We start from the raw sequence: 19,840 nt of genomic DNA on the forward strand, positions 1-19,840 counted from the left end.
ATTGATTGAAAGTGGAACGAGAAGAAGGGGCAAGTGTACATGAACAAGAATTGCACGACTGCTTGTGCTGTTTCCTCCAGCAAGACAAGCAAAAACGCCAACTCTAATTATATATAATTTAGGGTAAATTATCGTCGTTACAAATTAGAAATAAAGATAACGTAGAAAACTTGATCGAGGTCATGGAGGATTAGGACAGCCAATTTTCCCTTTTTTTAGACAAAAAGAATAATAAGTTTCAAGTTAACTTTGTTAAACAATAAATGCCAATTATTGTTTTGTTTTTTTTTTACAAACAATAAAGTTAGCGAGTTAAATTGTTTAATGTTAAAGAACCAAATAAGTGAAAATCGAGCCCGCACCACATTACATAGGTATTATTGTTTTCTGTCGGATAAAATGCCAATTATTGATTTATATAAGAAGTCTTAGATTTGATTTATGCCAAATACGGAAAAAAAAAAATGACAATTTAGTAATGCTGGCAGTTTTATTTAACCATTCCCAACTATAAATATTATGGAAAAACACTTCCAAGAGTTTGATTGGACCCAAAAAAAAAAAAAAAAAAAAAAAACCCTTTCGTACAAAGTAGGGTTTTCCTCCAAATTTTTGAGTTTGAAATGTTTTTTTTTTTTTAATGTGAAAATACCCAAAAGAACAAGACTAGAATTGATACCCGACTTAATTAGTAAAATCAAATTATATTAAGGAAGGCCATGCAAAAATGGAATTTCACTCCCTTCCCTATATGTTCATAAGGAAGACAGACGAGACTGCCACTTTTTTCTGTTCCGGTAAATTCATCCAAATCTGGACATGGGGCCACCGCGGCGGTCACGCCAAATCACCACCTCCTCTTCCGGTAAATTCATCCAAATCTGGACATCATGCCACGGTGCCTTTCGCGACGCCTAGTCGCTAGTGAAAGCCGATGCTCAGCTCTTGATACATACCCCTTCCAAAAATTTACACCATATAATTTGCAAAAGGTAGAACCCTGCCCTGTTGTGAACTTGTGAAGGTCAGAAAATTCTACATTGCAAAAACAAATGACATCGGAGGTGAGAAATGAAATATACAACACTACTACAACAGCCTCGGCAACTCTCACAGTATCGAATACCCCCCCGTTCTTCCTCCCAGTACCAAACATCTGTACCATTTCATCTTTTTTCCCATTTTCTTCGACAACACGCGGAATCCGCTACTGTCCCTCCAACTCTTCTTCGTCAGGTAATATTACAGTCAACAAAGAGTATTTCACACGGAGGGATATCCTGCCCTTCTCAACCACTAGCCTTGCCCCAGAGACAACCCAATAACCCGGAGTCTCCTGTGGCCCTCTTACCATCTCTGTTGTGTCAACGAATTTCCGAAGCTTCGGGGCTTGGATGGGTACCGGAGGACCTCCAGGGTAAACGGCGGAGTTTATGTTCACATCTGCAGGCCGTGGAGGTGGTTTCTGAGCTGTTGTAAAATGATGGCTGATTAGTGTTGATATGAGTCCGGACTTATGTGCCAAGCCTGGTGATCCATCCCACTCAGGATGCTTTACATTTCTCGCACCGGAAACAGTAGAGAAGCGGAGTCTCAAGAAGAGGATATTCTTTATTCCATAATTCTCAACCTGTAACTGGGCTCCAGTTACTATTGAAAGATCCTCATCAGACTCCACAGGGGCAGTGCAGACATGGGAGAAGTTCTTCCACTGGACTTTCTCATAGTATTTACGATCATAGGAATCACGACGAAAGTTTCCATTTGGATCATCTTCGAGTTGGAAGATATTTGGAAGAGAGGTGAGGTGCTGTAAGTGAATGGCCAAACGGTTGCTTCTTTTGCCTTCTAAATACAGTCGCAGACCAGTCACTGGCCTCTTTCCCACATCAACCTGATATCAACATATAACAAATAAGATTTCTGCCGGTAAGGAAACTATTTTTAAGCACGACAAATACTCATGGATCCTTTTCTCTTTTTCTGCTCAACAGTCAAGAGGTTTAGTTTATGCCATGGAATTATTGGAGCATCATAAGAGAATGAATAGGAAAGCAGTAAATGACCACTCAAACAGATGCCATCCATACAGCATGTAATTTTTCCCAAGTTAATGGATGATTGTCTCATCTGGTTCAAAGTTCGAGATGAAAAAAAACATAAACTTAATTAAAACAGTCATGCAACTGAACTTTACTTCTGCTTAAAAGAAAAAAAAGGTAAAGGAGACACTTTACCAGACTAGTGTTGACGTATAGTTTGGGCCCCATTAAGCTAAACTGTAGAGATACATTGCTTTGTTGCTTCCGCTGTGGACCAAGGGGCAGGTCACTAAAAACCGGTGCCCATTGCCTTGGCAGCTGAAACTCCAAAAACTGATGGAGTTCTTCAAGTGGTGGTTTATCTGTAAGAATAGGAGCAGAATAAAAATGTCCACATGTTAACTTTGTTTCTAAGAAAATCATGTTGTCCTAGTTGATATTTTATTTCCTAGAAGAGAAGCAAATACGGTGAAGAATATTTTTCTCCAAATTACAAATAAAAGCATTTAGAGCTATGCATATGCATTTGAGATATTTTATGTCAGGAAACGCCTTTAAAGTAAATTATTTGTCTATATTTAGTTTCCCTAACAACCAAACAAAAAAAAAAAAGTCCAAACAAGATTATGGCCAGAAAAATAATTGTCATCCACGAAATTTATGTCTAGAAAAAGATTTAAGAAAGAAATGAGCATTAGAGATTTGGCTAGACTTAAGCTTGTGGCTTTTAAGGGGCTATAAATAGTGCCCATGAAGTTAAGTTGGCTACTTGTAGACCCTAGAATTTTTTAATAGGCTGTATAACAATTTTAAAGGTAGTGTGGTGACTGTTCCATTGGAGAATTTGCATAAATTTGTTTAATAAAATAGATAGAATAACAGACCCTTGTACCATTAATTCCCCTAAGAGGGAGGTTGTGGGTTTGTGTCCTAGCACCTAGTGTTCCTTGTTATCACACCTCAGATTAGGACTGCACATAATCTTGAACAAGCATCAGCGACTAGAAACCTGAAATCAGACTCAAGGGCCATAACAACAGCCGATCTTCAGCAGAAAACCCGACTCCTACAACTGAACTAAGTAAATACAAATCGGCAGCTTCCAAAGGCACGTGCTCACAAACACATGCTGCCAAACTGTGAAATGAGACCATGAATCCAAACAAGATTCCACTTGATCAACGATCCAGACTGACAATCTGGCAACCTAATAAAACAAACTATTTGGTTGAAATTTTAGTAAGACACTTACTATTGTTCAACATAGGAGCCTATTATTATGACGCACACTTATGAGGGTCAAGATTTTCAAAGCAGCAAATAGAAAATAAAACACAAAAGTGACACAAACAGAAAAACTTTTGCTTACATCGTAAATAAAGGTTTATGGCATGGCTCAAGAATCCACTCCCAGGGACTCCATTCAACAGAGAAGTAATTGGTATAAATGACATTGTGATCACATCAGGCTCCAACTGAACAGTTTGTAACCATTCATTATGGGATATATTTCTCATCTCACTTCCACCTCTCCTCTTGCAAATGCTTAAAATGTCCTGCAATTAAAGTAACTTAGAATTGAAAATCAGAAGTGAAAATGTAGGGATTTATTTTTTTATTTATATATATCTGATAACCGACGAAGCCAGTTAGACAATCAACAAGGTTTAGTAATTATACGCACTTCCTTCTGTGAATAGGAACTTGATGGACTAGTATCTGCAAACCTTAACCGCTGCTCCCTGATTTCAAACTGAAAAACAAATGATTAGATAAGAAACTTTTTTGAACGGGAAAAAAAGGATAAATAACTTATGCATGTTGAGTTAAGAAATTAGAATACAGTAGAAATAGAGAAAAGCAGACTTAGAGCAAATTCAAGAGAACAACTTTTTAACTTAATTCTTGTATTATCAGTACTAATAAGAAAATCTAGGGTTAAATTACAAGGAATGGCCTATTTATAAAGCCAATCCATAGTTGAAGAAAAGAATTATATAAGCAATTCAAAGTCAAATCTCACAAATTCCTGCCAAACTAGCTTGCCACCTATGCTGCAAACACCACAGTTCTCATCGCCTAATGGTTCCATATAACAACATTTAATCATTGGTTAGTTATACTCTCTTATAACAATGAAACTTTCATGATAAACATTCTTCACACCAAATGAAAACTTTAGGAAAATAAAAAAGTTTGCACGTCATAATCTATTATGGATTCATCTGAAGCTTTTCTTTAAATCATTTTGATCAACTCACAAATTTTGGCACACCTATGAAAGGATACATCCTTGGTATCCAGACCGTATACTTACTAGAAACTTTGAAATAGCAAGATTCAATATTACACTCACAACTACCTTCAAACACTTTTTAATCCATTTTTTTAGAAACAGGTCATTACATTGACAACTACTTTCTCACCATAAACTAAAAAACAACTATTTTATTATCTAACAAAGTGGACAGGATTCCTTTTTAAGAATTAAGAACCAAAACTAATAATTATTTAGCAGTCCCAACTTAGCATAAGGAATCAGATTGTATGCTTACAATTCATTGGACCATTTTAAACACTCAGCTATTAAATGAGATAAAATTAACCACCATACAAACCTTGCCATTCTTGTAACCTTGTTCCGAAGGCATACCATACTGACCATTGGCATCTAAAAACCTTTTATCTGCCATATCCTTTAGTTTTTTCTGTATATCAGCCGGTTGAAGAGTTGAAGAATGCTGTTGTTTCATATATATAACATCTTTCCCTCCCATCTTCACACCAACAACAATATGTGTTCCAAATCTCTCTATAAACCTAGAATAAACATAAAATATCAAAAAACAAGTTCCCATTTCCAAAATTTTAATACAGTCAACATGGAATACAGTAAACATAAAATATAAATATCATAACATGCCTCGCAGAAGACTCAGTCCCATCTATTACTGGATTTACTAATGCCATACAGATTATACCAATAAATGCATCAACATGAAATTAATTATTTCGCTGGAGAACCATGACACCCAAGTATTGCAGGAATATGCATAAGCATGAAACATGCTTAAGGTCCTATGAATTTAATGCAATTTATTTCAGGCAACAGCATTTAAAAAAAAAGTATTCAACAATCAATTTCCCCTCTTCAACGGGATTCAAGACTAAGATTAGTTGATGAAACGAGAAGAATATGTCCCATGAAAAGGTGGAATGATGCAGGCAGAAGGGGAAGGCATACGAATGACAGATACAGAAAATTTCACAAATATAGAAACCTCACTTGCTACAGATTAAAAGGTAAAGTAAATGTATTGGACAAGCTTTGTGAAGCCTGATTCTTGCTTGTTTCTTTTCTTATTTCTTTCCCCTTTTGTAACTTCCACAATACAAGAAACATAGGCGCATGGCATAGGCAAACAACTAGCATATGAAGTACATTACAAAAACAAGCTTCCTATCAGAAGTTAATAAAGGGTAGTTCTATCACACACCCCTCTCAATTTTCGGGCGTCGGATTGAATGAATTGAAGATCAATGGCCAAAAATTAATAAAGGTGTGTGAGAAGTAAAAATAGGTGTGTGAATACACTTTCCTTAATTAGCTCTATATGAAGCTTCAAAGACGGAGCTTAGCATTAATGTTGTAATTTGACTAAAAACTCCAAAAACCTCTCACCTTGCTAATGCAGCAGGTTCCCACGATGATGGGACTGCTTTAATAACATTCTCGCACAGTACCATCTGAGATTTTTCCAGTGCAACAGTATAGAGAGTGATGAACACCCCATCAAAAGCAAGGGTCTTAGTGTTGGCTGCATCTTTCTGCCAACTACCTGAGAAATCAAACATAGAATTGAAGAGACCTGAGGGTATTTTTCCAGTCAACGATATTTCCTGATTGAACTGCTCTGACATCTGCAAGAGAGAGAACAAATTTAATTTCTCCTCTATTACCGCTTCGATGCTTAAAGTAAAATCACAGTTGCAAAATAAGATTCTACGAAAAGAACACATATTTTACTGAAAAGGCGGCCTCACCACAACCCAATCCCCATAACCAAACAATATGAAGCCTGGATTTTGCCATACGACATTTTCATTTTCGTCTTTTATTTTCTCGGGGAAGGGAGGACTGGTAACACGCATTGAGCTATATCAATGTGGTGTTCATTTTCGAATTAGTTATATATCTTTAACGATCAGGTAATCATAAAACACTTTATACGTATAACATTTTTCGCTTGATGTCTTCCGATCCCAATGTGACTCTTATATGTCCTCCATTACTACTCTAGATTGCATCCAACTTCATAAATGTTTTAAAACAAGCCAAGCCGTGACAGCCGCGCATTTGAACATTAGGTTTAGATTACAAAACTTCAGAACGACATGCATACCAAAAATTCAATAAACAAGAAAAACATGCGAGAATTGTGATTAAGAAAAACTGAAGATACCTGTTGGAAAGAGAGAACGTCGGACCTGAATCGTGTGCGCTCTCCTTTATCGCATTTAATCGATTTGGGAACATTTGGGATGGTAATCCCACCGGGAAGAACAATCTCGCGGCCTCCATCGTCATCGATTTCAATCAATCGAGCAGTGTGAGACTCCCCTTTACAGTACTTGAGCCGTAAATCAGTGGATATATCGTATCCACGCCCAATGGATGCAATTGCAATCTCGGCAGCTTCCGGAGCTGGAGCCTTAAGCGCCATCGCTCAGCACATCGCTCTCGTTCACCAAATCAAGATTAAATGTCTGCATTACATCCAAAAATTGAGTTTATACATAACAAAAAGTTCAAATTTAGAAATTATCTTTCTGCGGAGACCATAAATTCAGCTGAAAATAAAGAAAAAATGGACAAATTTTACAGATAAATCAGATCGAAGCTCAAGAACTAACCAAAAATTGAATTGAATTTGCGAAAGTTGACGAGGATTCAATACACTTTTTTGAGGTGAAACAGAGAGGGAATCGAGCTGCAACGCCGTCGTTGGATTGTGTAAAACCTTGGCTCGAATAGTGGACTGGCTGGGTTTTCGAAGGAGAGAGAAACCCTAGTCACACAGACAGAGAAGAGAGAGATAAGTCAAATGACTGAGTGAAAAGCAAGGGAGTGATGAGAGAGAGAGAGAGAGAGAGAGAGAGAGAGATTGTAAAAGTAAGAGTTGTGGGGTTTGACCGAATTTGAAAGAATCTGTTGACTCGTCGGCAATGACAAGTGAGAACCAGGAAAACAGAAAGTAAAATTTCCTTACTTTATAAGGAAAACTAACGAAAAATTAAAAAAAAAATAGTTTTAATAAAAATTAACAAATAAAGATGTAGTGAATAGTATCAGAAAAATGTAAAAATATGATTTTTTGTTAAAAGTAAATAGTATCGAAAGTATTCGTTAAAACTCACTACTTTTTATGGGTTCTACTAAGGTCGAGAGAGCTATGTTAGATTGGCTAATGACAGAGTTCAAACTTACAGTGTTGATTGAACACTTTTGTATCACTGTGGTAAAAGGTCACTTGCAATTGCGCATGACATTTAGGAAGAACATAATTGTTATTGGTTCCTAACTCGAATGTGGTCCTACATAGAAACTTTAAACTCTTAATCCAACATTCATATGTTTTCAGATTTAGATGATTTTTTATAGACATGATATTTGAATGAATACTTAAAAGATAGACAATTCAATTCGTTGAAATACATTACGAAGTACTTCCCATAAAAATGTGAGTAACAAATTGTGTAAAAAAAAAGATGTCACGGATCTTTAAAAAAAAATGTCACGGATCTATCAACTGACCAACCTCCCAAAAAAGAAAAATATAAAATGGAACCATTTTTCTACAGACTTGGATTCTCTGCCCTCCCCGTGCCCTCTTGTTTGTGTGGTCACGGTTAAGCCACGTCAATATTTTATATTATTATTTTTTTTATCTTATTATTTTTATAAAAAACAATATAAAATGTTAGCATGGATTAACCGTGACCACATAAAACAGGAGGGCACGAAAAGGGGCACCGAAATGGGAGGGCAAAGAATCCAAGTCCTTTTTCTACGGTTCTACCGTACCTGCATATGATTCCAAATCTGATATGTTTCACTTTTTCATCTGCACTCCACTCCAAATACCAAATGGCTAAAAATCTACCGACCTGTATTAATTTTCAACTTACATGGCCTCTCATCCACAACTTGTCTCCCTCCAGTTGCTTCTCACCTTCTACAGGACCATCCTTTCTGCCTTCCATATTTCCCTTCCTTTGTCTTTATATATACCTACTGCAAATTATCATCTTCCTCCTCATCCTCCTCCTACCACTTCTCGCTAGCTCCACTTTCAAACATAAAAAAATGGGTGGATATTCGAATATCAAAATCATGGGTGCAAGTAGTAGTAGTCGCTCCCGAAACTCAAGATCCATAGACTTCTCAGATCTCCAATCATTTTCCCAAACCCAGAAATCTACCCCAAAAAACCCCACCTCCTCAAAGATCCAAGAAGAAACCATTCTCAATCTGCAGCACATGAAGAAAAACAACACCACTCATGATTCTTCTGAGGAAGATTGTCAGGGCAATGATGGAGAGAGGTTTGGCACTCATGTTATGCACAAGAGGAACAGCTCAGTTTCTTCTTTTTCTTCTTCTGCTTCTGCTTCAGCAACTGGTTTAGGTTTAGGTTTAGGGCTTCAGTCAGCATTGAAAGGAGCATTCTCATCCATGAGAAGATCTTCTTCTGTGTCAGAGAGGTATTGCAGGATCCATGACCAGTCTGCAACTACAGCTTTGACATCTTCCATTGATGGCAATGAGGAAGATGATGAAGATCATCAAGCAACAAGATCTACCAAGAAAAAACACAAGGGAGGAGGCAAGATCCTCAAAGTCTGTAAGCGCTTTTTTAGAATGTAGCTATTCTAGCTTGTAGATTATTTTTATTGTTCAATGAGTGAAGTGTATTTGTTTTTTGGTCTCTGAGCGAAATTTAATTTAACATGTATTATGATACTTGATGTACCGGATCATCAAAAATTTTCTCGCACTGGTACACAGAGCTCTATGTCTTAGTTTTTGGTTGGGCAATGAGAATTGAGATCCTCTTCGTTATTGTTTGAGGTTTTGATGAGGAAAAGTGGGTTTTGGATGCTGCCATTATTGGACAATTAAAATCATGCATCTAAACTCCTCTTTGTCAATTAAAAATCAATAAAATTACTATTATACTCTATAAAATAATTGAAAGAAAATATTAAAAAAGAATAAAATATAAGCATTAAAATAATTTTGCATAATCAAATTTTTGTTTTTTTTTTCCTTCTTAACCTCACAGTTATGAGCCATGCAACTTATCAATACCTAAACTCACATCTCTCTCCCCCATTTAGGTCATCTCCAACCGAGGGCCAAATGGTCAAACATAATTTATTATTGAAATTCAAAAACTAAAACAACTTAAATTTATAGGAAAAAAATTAAGACATCGTTTGAATTTTTTATTATTTAAATTTAAAAACTACAACAACTTAAATTTTTTTTATCTTGTATAATTTTTGTGTTGTTTAATGTTATTTAATGTTGTTTAATATTGTTTAATGTTATTTCATGTTACTTAATTTAATTTAATGTTGTTTAATGACTTAGGAAGTTATAGGAAAAAAAATTGAATTAAAATTTTTTTTTTAAATTGTAAAAATAAGATAAAATTTAATGTTGTTGCATTTGATTTTTTGGCCCGACCTGGGGCTGGCTAGCTAGCTGGGTTGGGCCAGCCGATTGGGCCTTTGGCCTTTTTTTGGTTCTGTGGGGCACATGAGCCCTTTGGTCTAACCCTCGGTTGGAGACGTTTTTCAAGCTATTTTCAGCTATTTGGACATTTCGGTTGGAGATGACCTTACCTGTCAACCCCCTTTTCGTCGATGCCTGCCATTAAAAACAAATAACTCCTCCCATAAAAAAAAAATGTTTTTCGAACAAAGTGTGTGACGTTTGCTAGCATTATATAATGAGTTTAATGGTTTGATTACTTTCCCTGTACTACGAGGTGTATTATATATGGAATTTGATACACGTTGTTTGACTCTCAAATCCACATTGATAAAACTTATAAGAATTCAGTAAAAGTCCCAGCCCATGAACAAGAAATTGCTTTTTGTGTATGAACACCTCACCACCAAGCATCTCTCTGAATTCAATGTTTGTTTAATAAAATATCAGCACACAAAGAAAAAGTAAAAAACATAAAGACATGAATATCATGTTGCACTGACGTACTTGAGATTCGATAACCCTCGCATTCACACTGTCTGAATAATAATAACAACATGATTCGGGATTTTTCGTATGGCACCAGTCTTTGTCACATTAAACTAAGAAAACGTTCTGATGATGCATAAATTACATGTGAGCCAAACGGTCGACTTTAGATGTTACAAAACACCGGGTGGCCTTAGCCTGTGTATTTGAAAAGCAACTTTCATGGGAAAGGTTTATCGTCTCGTTACGTCTGGTTCAAGTTCATTAATGTATTTTAATGTGAAGAATATTATTAGATTGGAAACTCACGTAACCACGTGATGATATACCCCTATTATATAAGTCTTTTTCGGGTGTTTGCAAGTTTTTGACTGAATTTAAGGAGAAAAACTTGTGAAGGGGCATCGTGACCGCAACTCACAAAAGGATAAGACCACCTGTGTTTTGGTCACGCCCGACCTCATGATGGTCTGATCTAAGACCTTTTCTAAAGGAGATTAATGATGGCGTGAGAGAGCAAGAGAATACCAAAGAAAAAAGCACAAGCCAAGATGAAAAAGAAAAAAACACCTAGAAAACCTGAAGTGAATGATAGATATATACTGACAGTTGATTTTCTGTACACTTCTATACAGTAAAATACATTTCAAGGTCCCCAATGGAAGATGCCTCCCTACGCCTTGTGTTTTAAACGTGTCGAAAATGATTCCAAATGCAACCTACCTATCACATGTTATTGATTTGTGGTACTTTCAAATACACACAGATATGAAGAAAGTGCTCGGGGTTCAGTAAGTTATTTGCCACCCAAAAGAAAGGTATCTCCAATTTCGGCTCAATACCTTGGATACGGACTAGTTTGATTTCAGCATCATCGTATTGGTTGCAAGACTTTGTGCGTTCGATTGACTTTTCTACTTCCTCTTCGGCTCCTATATCGCTCTTGATTGCATCTTCAGAGGAAACCTTTTGTTCATCCTCCTCACCTACTGTTGGTGATTCTTCAGGGATCATGGATTTGTCAGGAAAATACTCTGGCAAAAGGCTCTTGATTGCATCATTTAGAGTGAAGCATCTACCTGTAACGCAAGATAAACGAACTCAGTCAAAACTTAAAAGATTGAACCCTAATATGATCAATTGATAAATTGATGAGGCCACCAGCACATTTACACCTGGAACTGATGTAAAATTAAGCATTCACTTATGTGAGACATGACAACAGTTCCTGTTCGGGCATTCTCGTCCTTAAGTACACCCACTTCCAGAGACCAGGTTGGGAATCAAGACCCGGCTTTGTGTCAAGCATAAAACAAAACAAAAATAGAAAGAGAGATTTGATGTCTGTCTGTCTGTCTGTTTAACATGCGCACATGCATGAATGTTTATGATTGAAGTCTGTCTCATTGTCCTCAGATCTCATCCTCCCATATCTAACAGACCATCAATTTCAACGAAACAATAAGCCACATGATTGACATTCTCTCTTTCAAATAAATAACAAATTCCGTTGAAGAACTAAGCAACCAAATTATAGGAACTATGTAGCTGCAGTAGCCAGGAAGACTGGCAAAAAAGAAAGAATAGATTTCCTACCTAGAGTTTTTTACTAGGAAATGTTTCTTATACCAAAAAGGTGCCAAGAAAACCATTCTTTCGCACTTATTCAGATATCTTTTTTAAAACAGTGTAGGGGAAAGGCTTAAATGAGAGCATGATTGGTATAGAAATCAACAGTCAGTTAAACCCTACCGCTACCAGCTTACCCAGAACAGGCATGAAAACTAAGAATATGACGTGGAATGCAATTCCAAAACAAAACAGGTCATGGAGTACTGTGGAAAGAACTGCAGTTCATGCAGCTTCAGTACAAAACAATCCACCAGAAAGTAAACGAAAGGTGTTCTTTCCATCACTGACCATATTAATAGGCAGGCCAAGTCTATTTTCTATTAATTGAAAAAATCCTTGTTCATAAGTTTACTGCAAAATGTAAAGGGAAATGAAGCACATATTTCTGAGAAAGGTTTTTGAGAAATAAGAAAGCTGCCTTACCTCCTCCTCCTTGTATCTCAACAGGCCGGTTAATGTAAGAGACTTTGTCCCAACTATCAATCTGAGGTGCATCTTCTAAATCATCAAAATCCTCACTGACACTCCAAACATATAAACGAACTGGAACACGACCTAAGAAAGATCAATCATTTGAAATTTAATTACTACATTAATTGCGTATCTAAAAACTTTCACTTCAATTTCAAAAGTATGATGCTCTTTCAAAGTGTTTGTGGGATACAACCTAAATATCTACTTTAAGTCTATACTTGATTAACACTACACCATACACCCTTTCGCAGTTCTTATTACATACTGCAAGTCTGCAACCACTTCTAGGCAACTAGGAGCCTGAATTGCTCCAAAAACCCAAAACAATGTTTCAGTACTGTTCTTAGTCCCACATGATCAACTAAACTTGGTAGTGATGCAGGAGCATCTAGGGGGCCTTCAGGATCTAGGGGCCCTTTGGTTCTAGTTAGTTTTCTGTCATTGTTATTTCCTTGTCCTTATCTGTCTTTTTTGAATTTTAGAATTTTCGAGGGATAAGATTAAATAGTTATATAATTATTTAAGGGCTAGCATGCTCCGGCTGTAGTAACAATAGTAAAAATACTCTCTCAAGAGGCTCTGTATGCAGTTTTTACCATTTTTAGAAATTACAGACTAGAGAGTTTGCCTTGGGTCTCATTGCCCTAGAACATAATGATCAACATTCCAACTTTGGTCCTATTTCCCTTTCTCTCTATTCATCTGCTTGTTATTTGCTGGGTACACCTTCCTAGTGTGGTTTTGCACTGCTGCAGCAACCAAACTGCCCAAACACTTCTGTCCTACATCAGTCTGCCTAATTACTTCAACCCTAGGCCCAGAAATCTCTCTAAAACCTTTAAAATTCCTAAAACTTCAGAGTTTTTTTTTTTTTTTTTAATTTTGCCATCAGTCAACCTAAGGCGAAAAGTTTTAACAACCTCTTGCAATCTGAAATCTCAAAAGCTAGAATAGCAACACATAAATTTGACATAGGTCAAAGTAAGGAACTGATGATAGCAATGGAATTGAAGCAAGGCAGCACCTTCAAATAGGGAGTGGGTTCGAAGTAAGGTGTGGGCTTATAGTTCAAGTTAGGAAGATAATATGAAGTTGTAAAGAGTTTTGGCTGGAAAATGTGAGCACACCAATCATGAAGACAAACTAGAACATTAAATCTTCGCTCACCTGCCTTCACTTGTCCAGAAACATCAGTTTCGCCCATATTTGGTCTGGATTTTGGAGAGCATGAATTCTTTGCTGCCCAGTCTTCCCCAACTGTTCCAAGCTTAAGTTTAGAAGATACCCGGAAGTAGGCTTCCAAATTACCTACAAAAAAAAAAAGTTTGAGGAAGTGATTAAGCAGACGGCTAATTCATAAAAGGCACATCCACAGCAATAAGTAGAAATCAGACAATTAAGACCCGAATCAGATGAAACAAGGGGAAAAGAAGGGAAAGGGGGTAGAGGGCCAGCAAGGGGAGGAACCATGCATAAGCCATAATATTAGCAGAATACAACCTTAAGTAACTATGTGCAAGCATGAAAGTCTGAATGCAAGTCTTAGAATGTAAGCATCGACCCCAAAACCAATGGTGGACAGGTGGCAAGATCTATTACGCACGCATTGCAAGACTTCCATCTCCAATGTGGGATAGTCTCAACAAAATGATAGTGCTATATAAATAGTTATTACCAAAGTTTGGTGATTAATGGTCAACATTCCACTCCAAAGATTATCCCTATATAAAATGTTTAATTATAGGTAACATTTTTTTTACAAAAATTTATACAAATTTTCTTGTACTTTCTCAAATATATGTAGATATAAAATATCTCGTAGATGGGGAATCACCTATATTTGTTCAACTTAACTAAAATGAATGAACCCAAAAAAATGTCGCAATAACTCCATATCATCAGCAATTAGCAGGTATACCATTTAAGACCGAACGCCAAAGCTCCACCTGATCTGGCTGAGACATGTTCATCACATTCTTACAGTTTCCATTTATTATATATGCAGCCTGCAGATGAAGTAAATACCATTAAAAAGTAATTTAAGGACATCTACATTGTCATACAAGACTTTCCAATGAAAAATTGTAACTTTATCACTAGATCCCAAACTAAACAGTAAAATCAAACTGAGTCAAATACAATATATGGCAAGAAATAAACAGTTGTATAAATAGACAATATGAATCAAACAAAACAATCCCTGACCTCTTTCAAAGAATTGATAAAGCTCCACTTTACACTATCTTCACCATCACAAGGAATCAATATGTTCCCCGGATATCCTGTAAAATGCACCTGCACAAAGATCCAAAATTGAGTCCTGATTCCCTGTAGCATCAGAAGAAAAGGAGGTGGTGCAAGACAATTTAAAAAAAAATAATAATAATCATCAGAAATATTGTTGCTTGATTCCCTAAAACTCCCCAAACCCACTTTGCAGACTCGGATGAGAATTTGGCGCCCCTGACCTCGGGAGGCAGAAAACTCTAGCAAATAGCTAGAGGAATTGACCCCAGACCACATGGGAGCAAACAACAAGCATGAGCCGCATGACCACTCGATTACACCTCATTGGCAGATAATCCAAAAATATATGGAACTTCATTCAAAGTGTTGTGTACTGTGATACAATGACAATGAAATGCTAAATTTACGCGTCCACTCATCATAATATTATTGTTAAACATTTTACATGGTCCATCCAAACTTATCCTCTAACTAGTTCATACCAATTAACTTGCTAGGCTGATAGCTAAACTAGTTTGTTTAAATTGAGTAATAACCTTTAGAAATTTACTGAGAGAAAAAATATTAGAGCATTACATATCGTATAAGTAACATCTTGTCAATCTACTTCAATTAATTGTGTAAAAATGGAGGATAATTATTACGACATTGGTGGTAAGTCATGCTGGTTGAGGTAGTTAGATGGTGGCAGGGATGGTGGTCACTGTAACACCAGTGGCAGAAACAGTGTAGCAGTAGAAATGGTGGCAAATGGGGCAAGTTGAAGTGGTGGCAGGCAGTGATAGTGGCAAAATGTAATAGTGTAGCACCAGTGATGGTTTTGAAATGTTGGGAGAAGATGATGAAAACCAAGTCATGCTGGGTTTGATTAGAATTGGCTAGGTCCCAAATTCATTCAAACGAGAATTCAGTTTTCCCACTACATTATGAAACTTTAAACACACCTGGCCAATTTTTTGAGATTTCCCAAACTCCACCAAAACAAGAGAATAAATTTTGATGCCACATAGTAGCCTGACAAATGTTTGTGACAATAATTTCTTGGGTGGTGCTATCCACACACCCATTTTTACTTCTCACACACCCCTCTCAATTTTCGACCGTGAGATCGAACGATTTAAGAAGATCAATTGACCAAAATTAACAAGGGTATGTGGGAGGTAAAAGGGTGTGTGTATAACACCATCCTAATTTCTTATCTGTAGTAAGTTAGTAACTCCAAAACGTTCAGCCTTAGAATAAAATAAATAAATCCGTAATGTATTTACCAAGAATAACTTCTGAAATACACTTATGCATGTATGTGGTTTCTGATAGCCAGCCATCTCCTATTTACATATAAGAGAACCAAATGCAGGTACGATTTCTGTTCATAATTCTGCATTTCTTTTTTGTGACTAGTTTCCTCCTAAGTTTCTATAAAAGCTTCCATCGCCCTCGTCAATTTGAAACACGGGGATGAAAAAAAAAGATACCCTGATAAGAAAAAATATTTACCGTGAGATTCCAAGGTCTTTCTGGCTCTGCACATAGAAGATCAAACAGAACTCCTGTCGGTATATACCTGCAAGAAGCTCTTGCAATGTTATGAAACAAATAATACTAACACGAATCTAACAACTTATGAAAGCATCGCGCGCTATTCATTCACTCTTTCCTCCCTCATTCACTTCAAAATACTAATTTCTGGCACGCAAACCTTAAACGGGCATGCAAGATCATTTAAAGAACCAAAAGGGCAACAACAAACAATTAGAGAAAAACCAAAAATCTAGTGCAAATTAGACTGGCAGTCACTAACATCAAAAATCAAATGCCATATCAATTATCAAAAAATTATCAAAACACTTTGTTTTATTTACGAAAACCGGCAAATTAAGCATTGTAGCAAAACCGAAATTTTGGGTTTGGACAAAGAGGAAATGGGCGCATACCATTTCAAGGGCAAGCCTTTGTACTCGAACCAAATGGTGTCTAAGCGAGGAGGAAGTGCAGAGCTGAAGTGAGGTTTTAGAAGCGAGGCCAACAATGGCAGATACCCAATCCGAGGAGCTAAGATCTGAAATCAAACAAGTTACAGAGAGAGAGAGTAACAATCATAGTAAATTTGGAGGGTAATCGGGGGCCCAATTGGAAATTTCAAAGATATATATGTATACGGAGGTTTAGTACCAGGGCAGGTGGGGGAGCAGGAAGAGTGGCGACGTCGGATTCATGGAGATGAATCTGCAGAGGAATTGCTCCGCCCCATACAAACCTCTGTGCTTCCATATCCATATTCTTCTTTTCTTCCTTGGCACAATTCTCCCTCTCTCAAACGGTGTCGTCGTGCTTCGGTTTCCACACAGAGACTGTGTTTTACACCGGCGAGAATGCGAGGAGGAGGAGGTACGGAGGGAGGAGGAGTCCACAGCCCACTCGCTATGTCCTCTTTGCGCTGCGATCGTATGCTTCTCTCACAAGTATAAAATGTTATCAAATTACATAAGGAATGAATAAACCTTATTTATTACGTGTCGTGGTTGTTCGATACGTAATTAGTTAGGCTATTTTTTATGTAAGTCTAAAGTTTATACAGAGTGTTTTATCGCATTGACGGAAAATAATAATATATGCATTTTGGTGCAGATTGGATCTTCATTAATTTTTATTTTTTGACTCATTAACGTTATTATTTATCAAAAATAATAAATAAATAAATAGGCGATTTAATGAGAAGAAAAAATATTTTAATTTCTCCTCCACTCAACTTATGAACCCACCTACGTGAGGTTTTCTGCATACAAATGGAGTCTCATATTCCAATTTCAAATTAGACAAGTTTTGATTCCATTTGGTATGACGTTTACTGTAATTCCTTTTTACTTCCGCTGCTACAACTTTGATTTACGATTTTTTTTTTCATTTAGAGCGTGGAGTTTTATACAAAAGGTATCGATGCAATTTGTACATGAACTATTTTTTTATAAACGACTGGATCTTCTCCACTAAACGTCATTTATACTCAAAAATGGAGATTCGAACTTGGGTGTAGATAGGCGAGCATAGTGCTCTAGCCAACATGACTAAGCTCTAGTTTGTAGTAGTGGAACCATTCAATGTAACTGTATTTAATTCGATCAAAATATATCATCATAAGAGCCGACCAGCTTTTTCTACTACTAGATGGTCCTTTGTTGTGGCCCATAAAACACAAAATGTAACGAGCAATAAGAAATAATAGACGAGCAAATAAGACGGATGGATGAGAAATAAAACAGATGGATGGGCATGACAGCACTCATAAAAACTCATACATGACTAGCTAGAATTGATAATCAGGAAGAAATAGAGTGAGTATACGTAATAGTTGAATCATATCCGAAATTTGTCCCTGATAAAACGGACCATATACAAAATGTTTGTGGGTAGGTGAGTGATGAAATGTGTGTACGAAAGAAATGACATTAGCGTTTCCGTTTCATGCAAGTCATTCTCATTCTCGTACAAAGGCGAGAGATTTGGGGAGATCCATAGAATTTCATTCAAGAGAAACCCAACAACAAGCATCTCTCTCTCTCTTTCCGCTATTTTTGGATGATTCTTCTCATTCTTCAAAATTCTCTCCCCAATTCAATCTTCTTTCTCTTCCAACTGCGCCACCCCTCGTCCGTACAAAGTAGGCTCTAATTAAGCATAATGGGACACAAAATTTGTGTATAAATTTTTAAATAATAAAAATACAAACATTTTATTAATTTTATAATTCTTTTTCGAAGTCGGATTTTGATGTTTTGATTGGTTCACGCCATCGTTGCAGATTCCGGGGACTTTCGTGACGGCGATTCAACGTCCCTGAGGAAGAGGGGAGGGGGGCTGCAGTTGCAGACTCGCTGAGTTGATTAGTTACATTATAGTTTATGTGATCAGTTCATACCACAATACGTACGTGACATATTTTGACATGAAAAATGGCGGGTGAAATTGGTGGCACTGGTGGCGGTAGTTGCGGTGGTGAGAATGACGCGCCGTCCTCCCCCAAAAACCGGATCAAGTTCTTGTGCAGCCATGGCGGCAGAATCCTACCCAGGCCTGCCGACGGCCACCTCAAGTATGTTGGAGGGGAGACTCGCGTCATTGCATTGTCCCGCGGCATAACATACGCAGGTGCACATTTTGTTAGTCTATTTGTTTCTTTTTGAATTTTACGTGAATGAGATTTGAACTCGGAACTTCATAACCGTACGGAATTTCTAGGAACGTATATGTCTAAAGGGTACTTTGCCTTATCTACGTTTCAGAGTTGATGGAAAAGCTGAGTACATTGTCTGATGGGGAGATGGTGTTGAAATACCAGCCGGCCAATGAAGATCTCGATGCCTTGGTCTCCGTGAGAAGCGACGAAGATCTAAAGCACATGCTCGACGAATATGATCGACAAGAGAGCGAGGGCAGCCCGAGGCCGAGAGCATTCTTGTTCCCGTCCAAGTTAATCATGATCGAGAGTCCAACCCCGTCGTTGGAACACCAGCTGGAGCAGCGTTACATTGACGCCATCAATGGAATCATCCGATCGCCACCAAAAATGCAGCCTCAACCGCTGCAGCAACAGCAGCAGTTTGCTCCGGTTGCCCCAAAGGTCATCGCAAGTAGCCCCATGGGCAGCTTCGGCTTATATTCTGCATGTTCATCGCCCAAATCAGCATCTCAATCAGCATCCCCTGAACACCACGCGGTTGTGGCTGACATGAGCATGGCAGGTCACCGGCTCACACTTTCGCCTCCAGTGCATAGAGTGCACAGCTCTCCAAGTATTTGCAGCGCATACCAAGGCCATGTTCAAGGGCGTCTCCAACACCCTAACTACCACCAAAACCACCACCACCACCACCAGGCGTACCAGTCTTCGTTTAGTGCAAGAGCGCACCACCGAGGGATTAGGACTCCACCTCCTTTGACGTCGCCAGGTAGATCAGAGTCTGGAAGCGCGAGGTGCTCGTTGATGGGGCCGAATATTTCTCCGGGTCAAGGCCAAAATCATATTCCTTCCAACTTATCTCCTAGTAGCAACAACAGCAGTCCTAGATCATCACTGAGACTTAGCGGTGGCGGAGGAGGACGAGGTCATGAAAGCCTCCCTCGAAGTCCTAGATAGATTGTGTTGCTTTGTTACTATTGGTATTGGTTTTCACCGCTA

The 19,840-nt window shown here is 37.7% G+C and overlaps 4 protein-coding genes across 6 annotated transcripts; 2 read left to right on the forward strand and 2 right to left on the reverse strand.

The window, feature by feature from the left end:
* Positions 1–684: 684 nt before the first annotated feature.
* On the reverse strand, positions 685–7,194 carry LOC126604232 (MACPF domain-containing protein At4g24290-like). Its single transcript, XM_050271391.1, has 8 exons — positions 6,957–7,194; positions 6,506–6,809; positions 5,725–5,963; positions 4,661–4,862; positions 3,727–3,795; positions 3,412–3,598; positions 2,238–2,404; positions 685–1,894 (listed from the first exon to the last, which is right to left on the reverse strand). The coding sequence occupies exons 2-8, from the start codon at positions 6,764–6,766 to the stop codon at positions 1,208–1,210; spliced, it is 1,812 nt and encodes a 603-aa protein (XP_050127348.1). The 5' UTR covers positions 6,767–6,809; positions 6,957–7,194; the 3' UTR covers positions 685–1,207.
* A 1,034-nt stretch (positions 7,195–8,228) lies between these two features.
* LOC126601603 (uncharacterized) lies at positions 8,229–9,190 on the forward strand. Its single transcript, XM_050268328.1, has one exon. The coding sequence runs from the start codon at positions 8,410–8,412 to the stop codon at positions 8,968–8,970; it is 561 nt and encodes a 186-aa protein (XP_050124285.1). The 5' UTR covers positions 8,229–8,409; the 3' UTR covers positions 8,971–9,190.
* Positions 9,191–10,886: 1,696 nt separating this feature from the next.
* On the reverse strand, positions 10,887–17,136 carry LOC126605753 (autophagy protein 5-like). 3 transcript variants are annotated; one of them, XM_050273188.1, is made up of 8 exons: positions 16,837–17,136; positions 16,599–16,723; positions 16,162–16,228; positions 14,623–14,712; positions 14,336–14,423; positions 13,585–13,725; positions 12,367–12,486; positions 10,887–11,390 (listed from the first exon to the last, which is right to left on the reverse strand). In XM_050273188.1, the coding sequence occupies exons 1-8, from the start codon at positions 16,939–16,941 to the stop codon at positions 11,038–11,040; spliced, it is 1,089 nt and encodes a 362-aa protein (XP_050129145.1). In that variant the 5' UTR covers positions 16,942–17,136; the 3' UTR covers positions 10,887–11,037. The 3 variants fall into 3 exon arrangements, with proteins under 3 accessions (XP_050129145.1, XP_050129144.1, XP_050129146.1); XM_050273187.1 differs by having other exon boundaries at positions 12,367–12,498; positions 16,837–17,134; XM_050273189.1 differs by lacking the exon at positions 12,367–12,486.
* Positions 17,137–17,974: 838 nt separating this feature from the next.
* Positions 17,975–19,798, forward strand: LOC126602188 (uncharacterized). The gene is made up of 3 exons (XM_050269024.1): positions 17,975–18,322; positions 18,464–18,810; positions 18,945–19,798. The coding sequence occupies exons 2-3, from the start codon at positions 18,615–18,617 to the stop codon at positions 19,796–19,798; spliced, it is 1,050 nt and encodes a 349-aa protein (XP_050124981.1). The 5' UTR covers positions 17,975–18,322; positions 18,464–18,614.
* Positions 19,799–19,840: the final 42 nt, after the last annotated feature.

This window comes from Malus sylvestris, chromosome 15 (assembly GCF_916048215.2).
Source record: "Malus sylvestris chromosome 15, drMalSylv7.2, whole genome shotgun sequence".
Taxonomy (NCBI): Eukaryota; Viridiplantae; Streptophyta; class Magnoliopsida; order Rosales; family Rosaceae; genus Malus; species Malus sylvestris.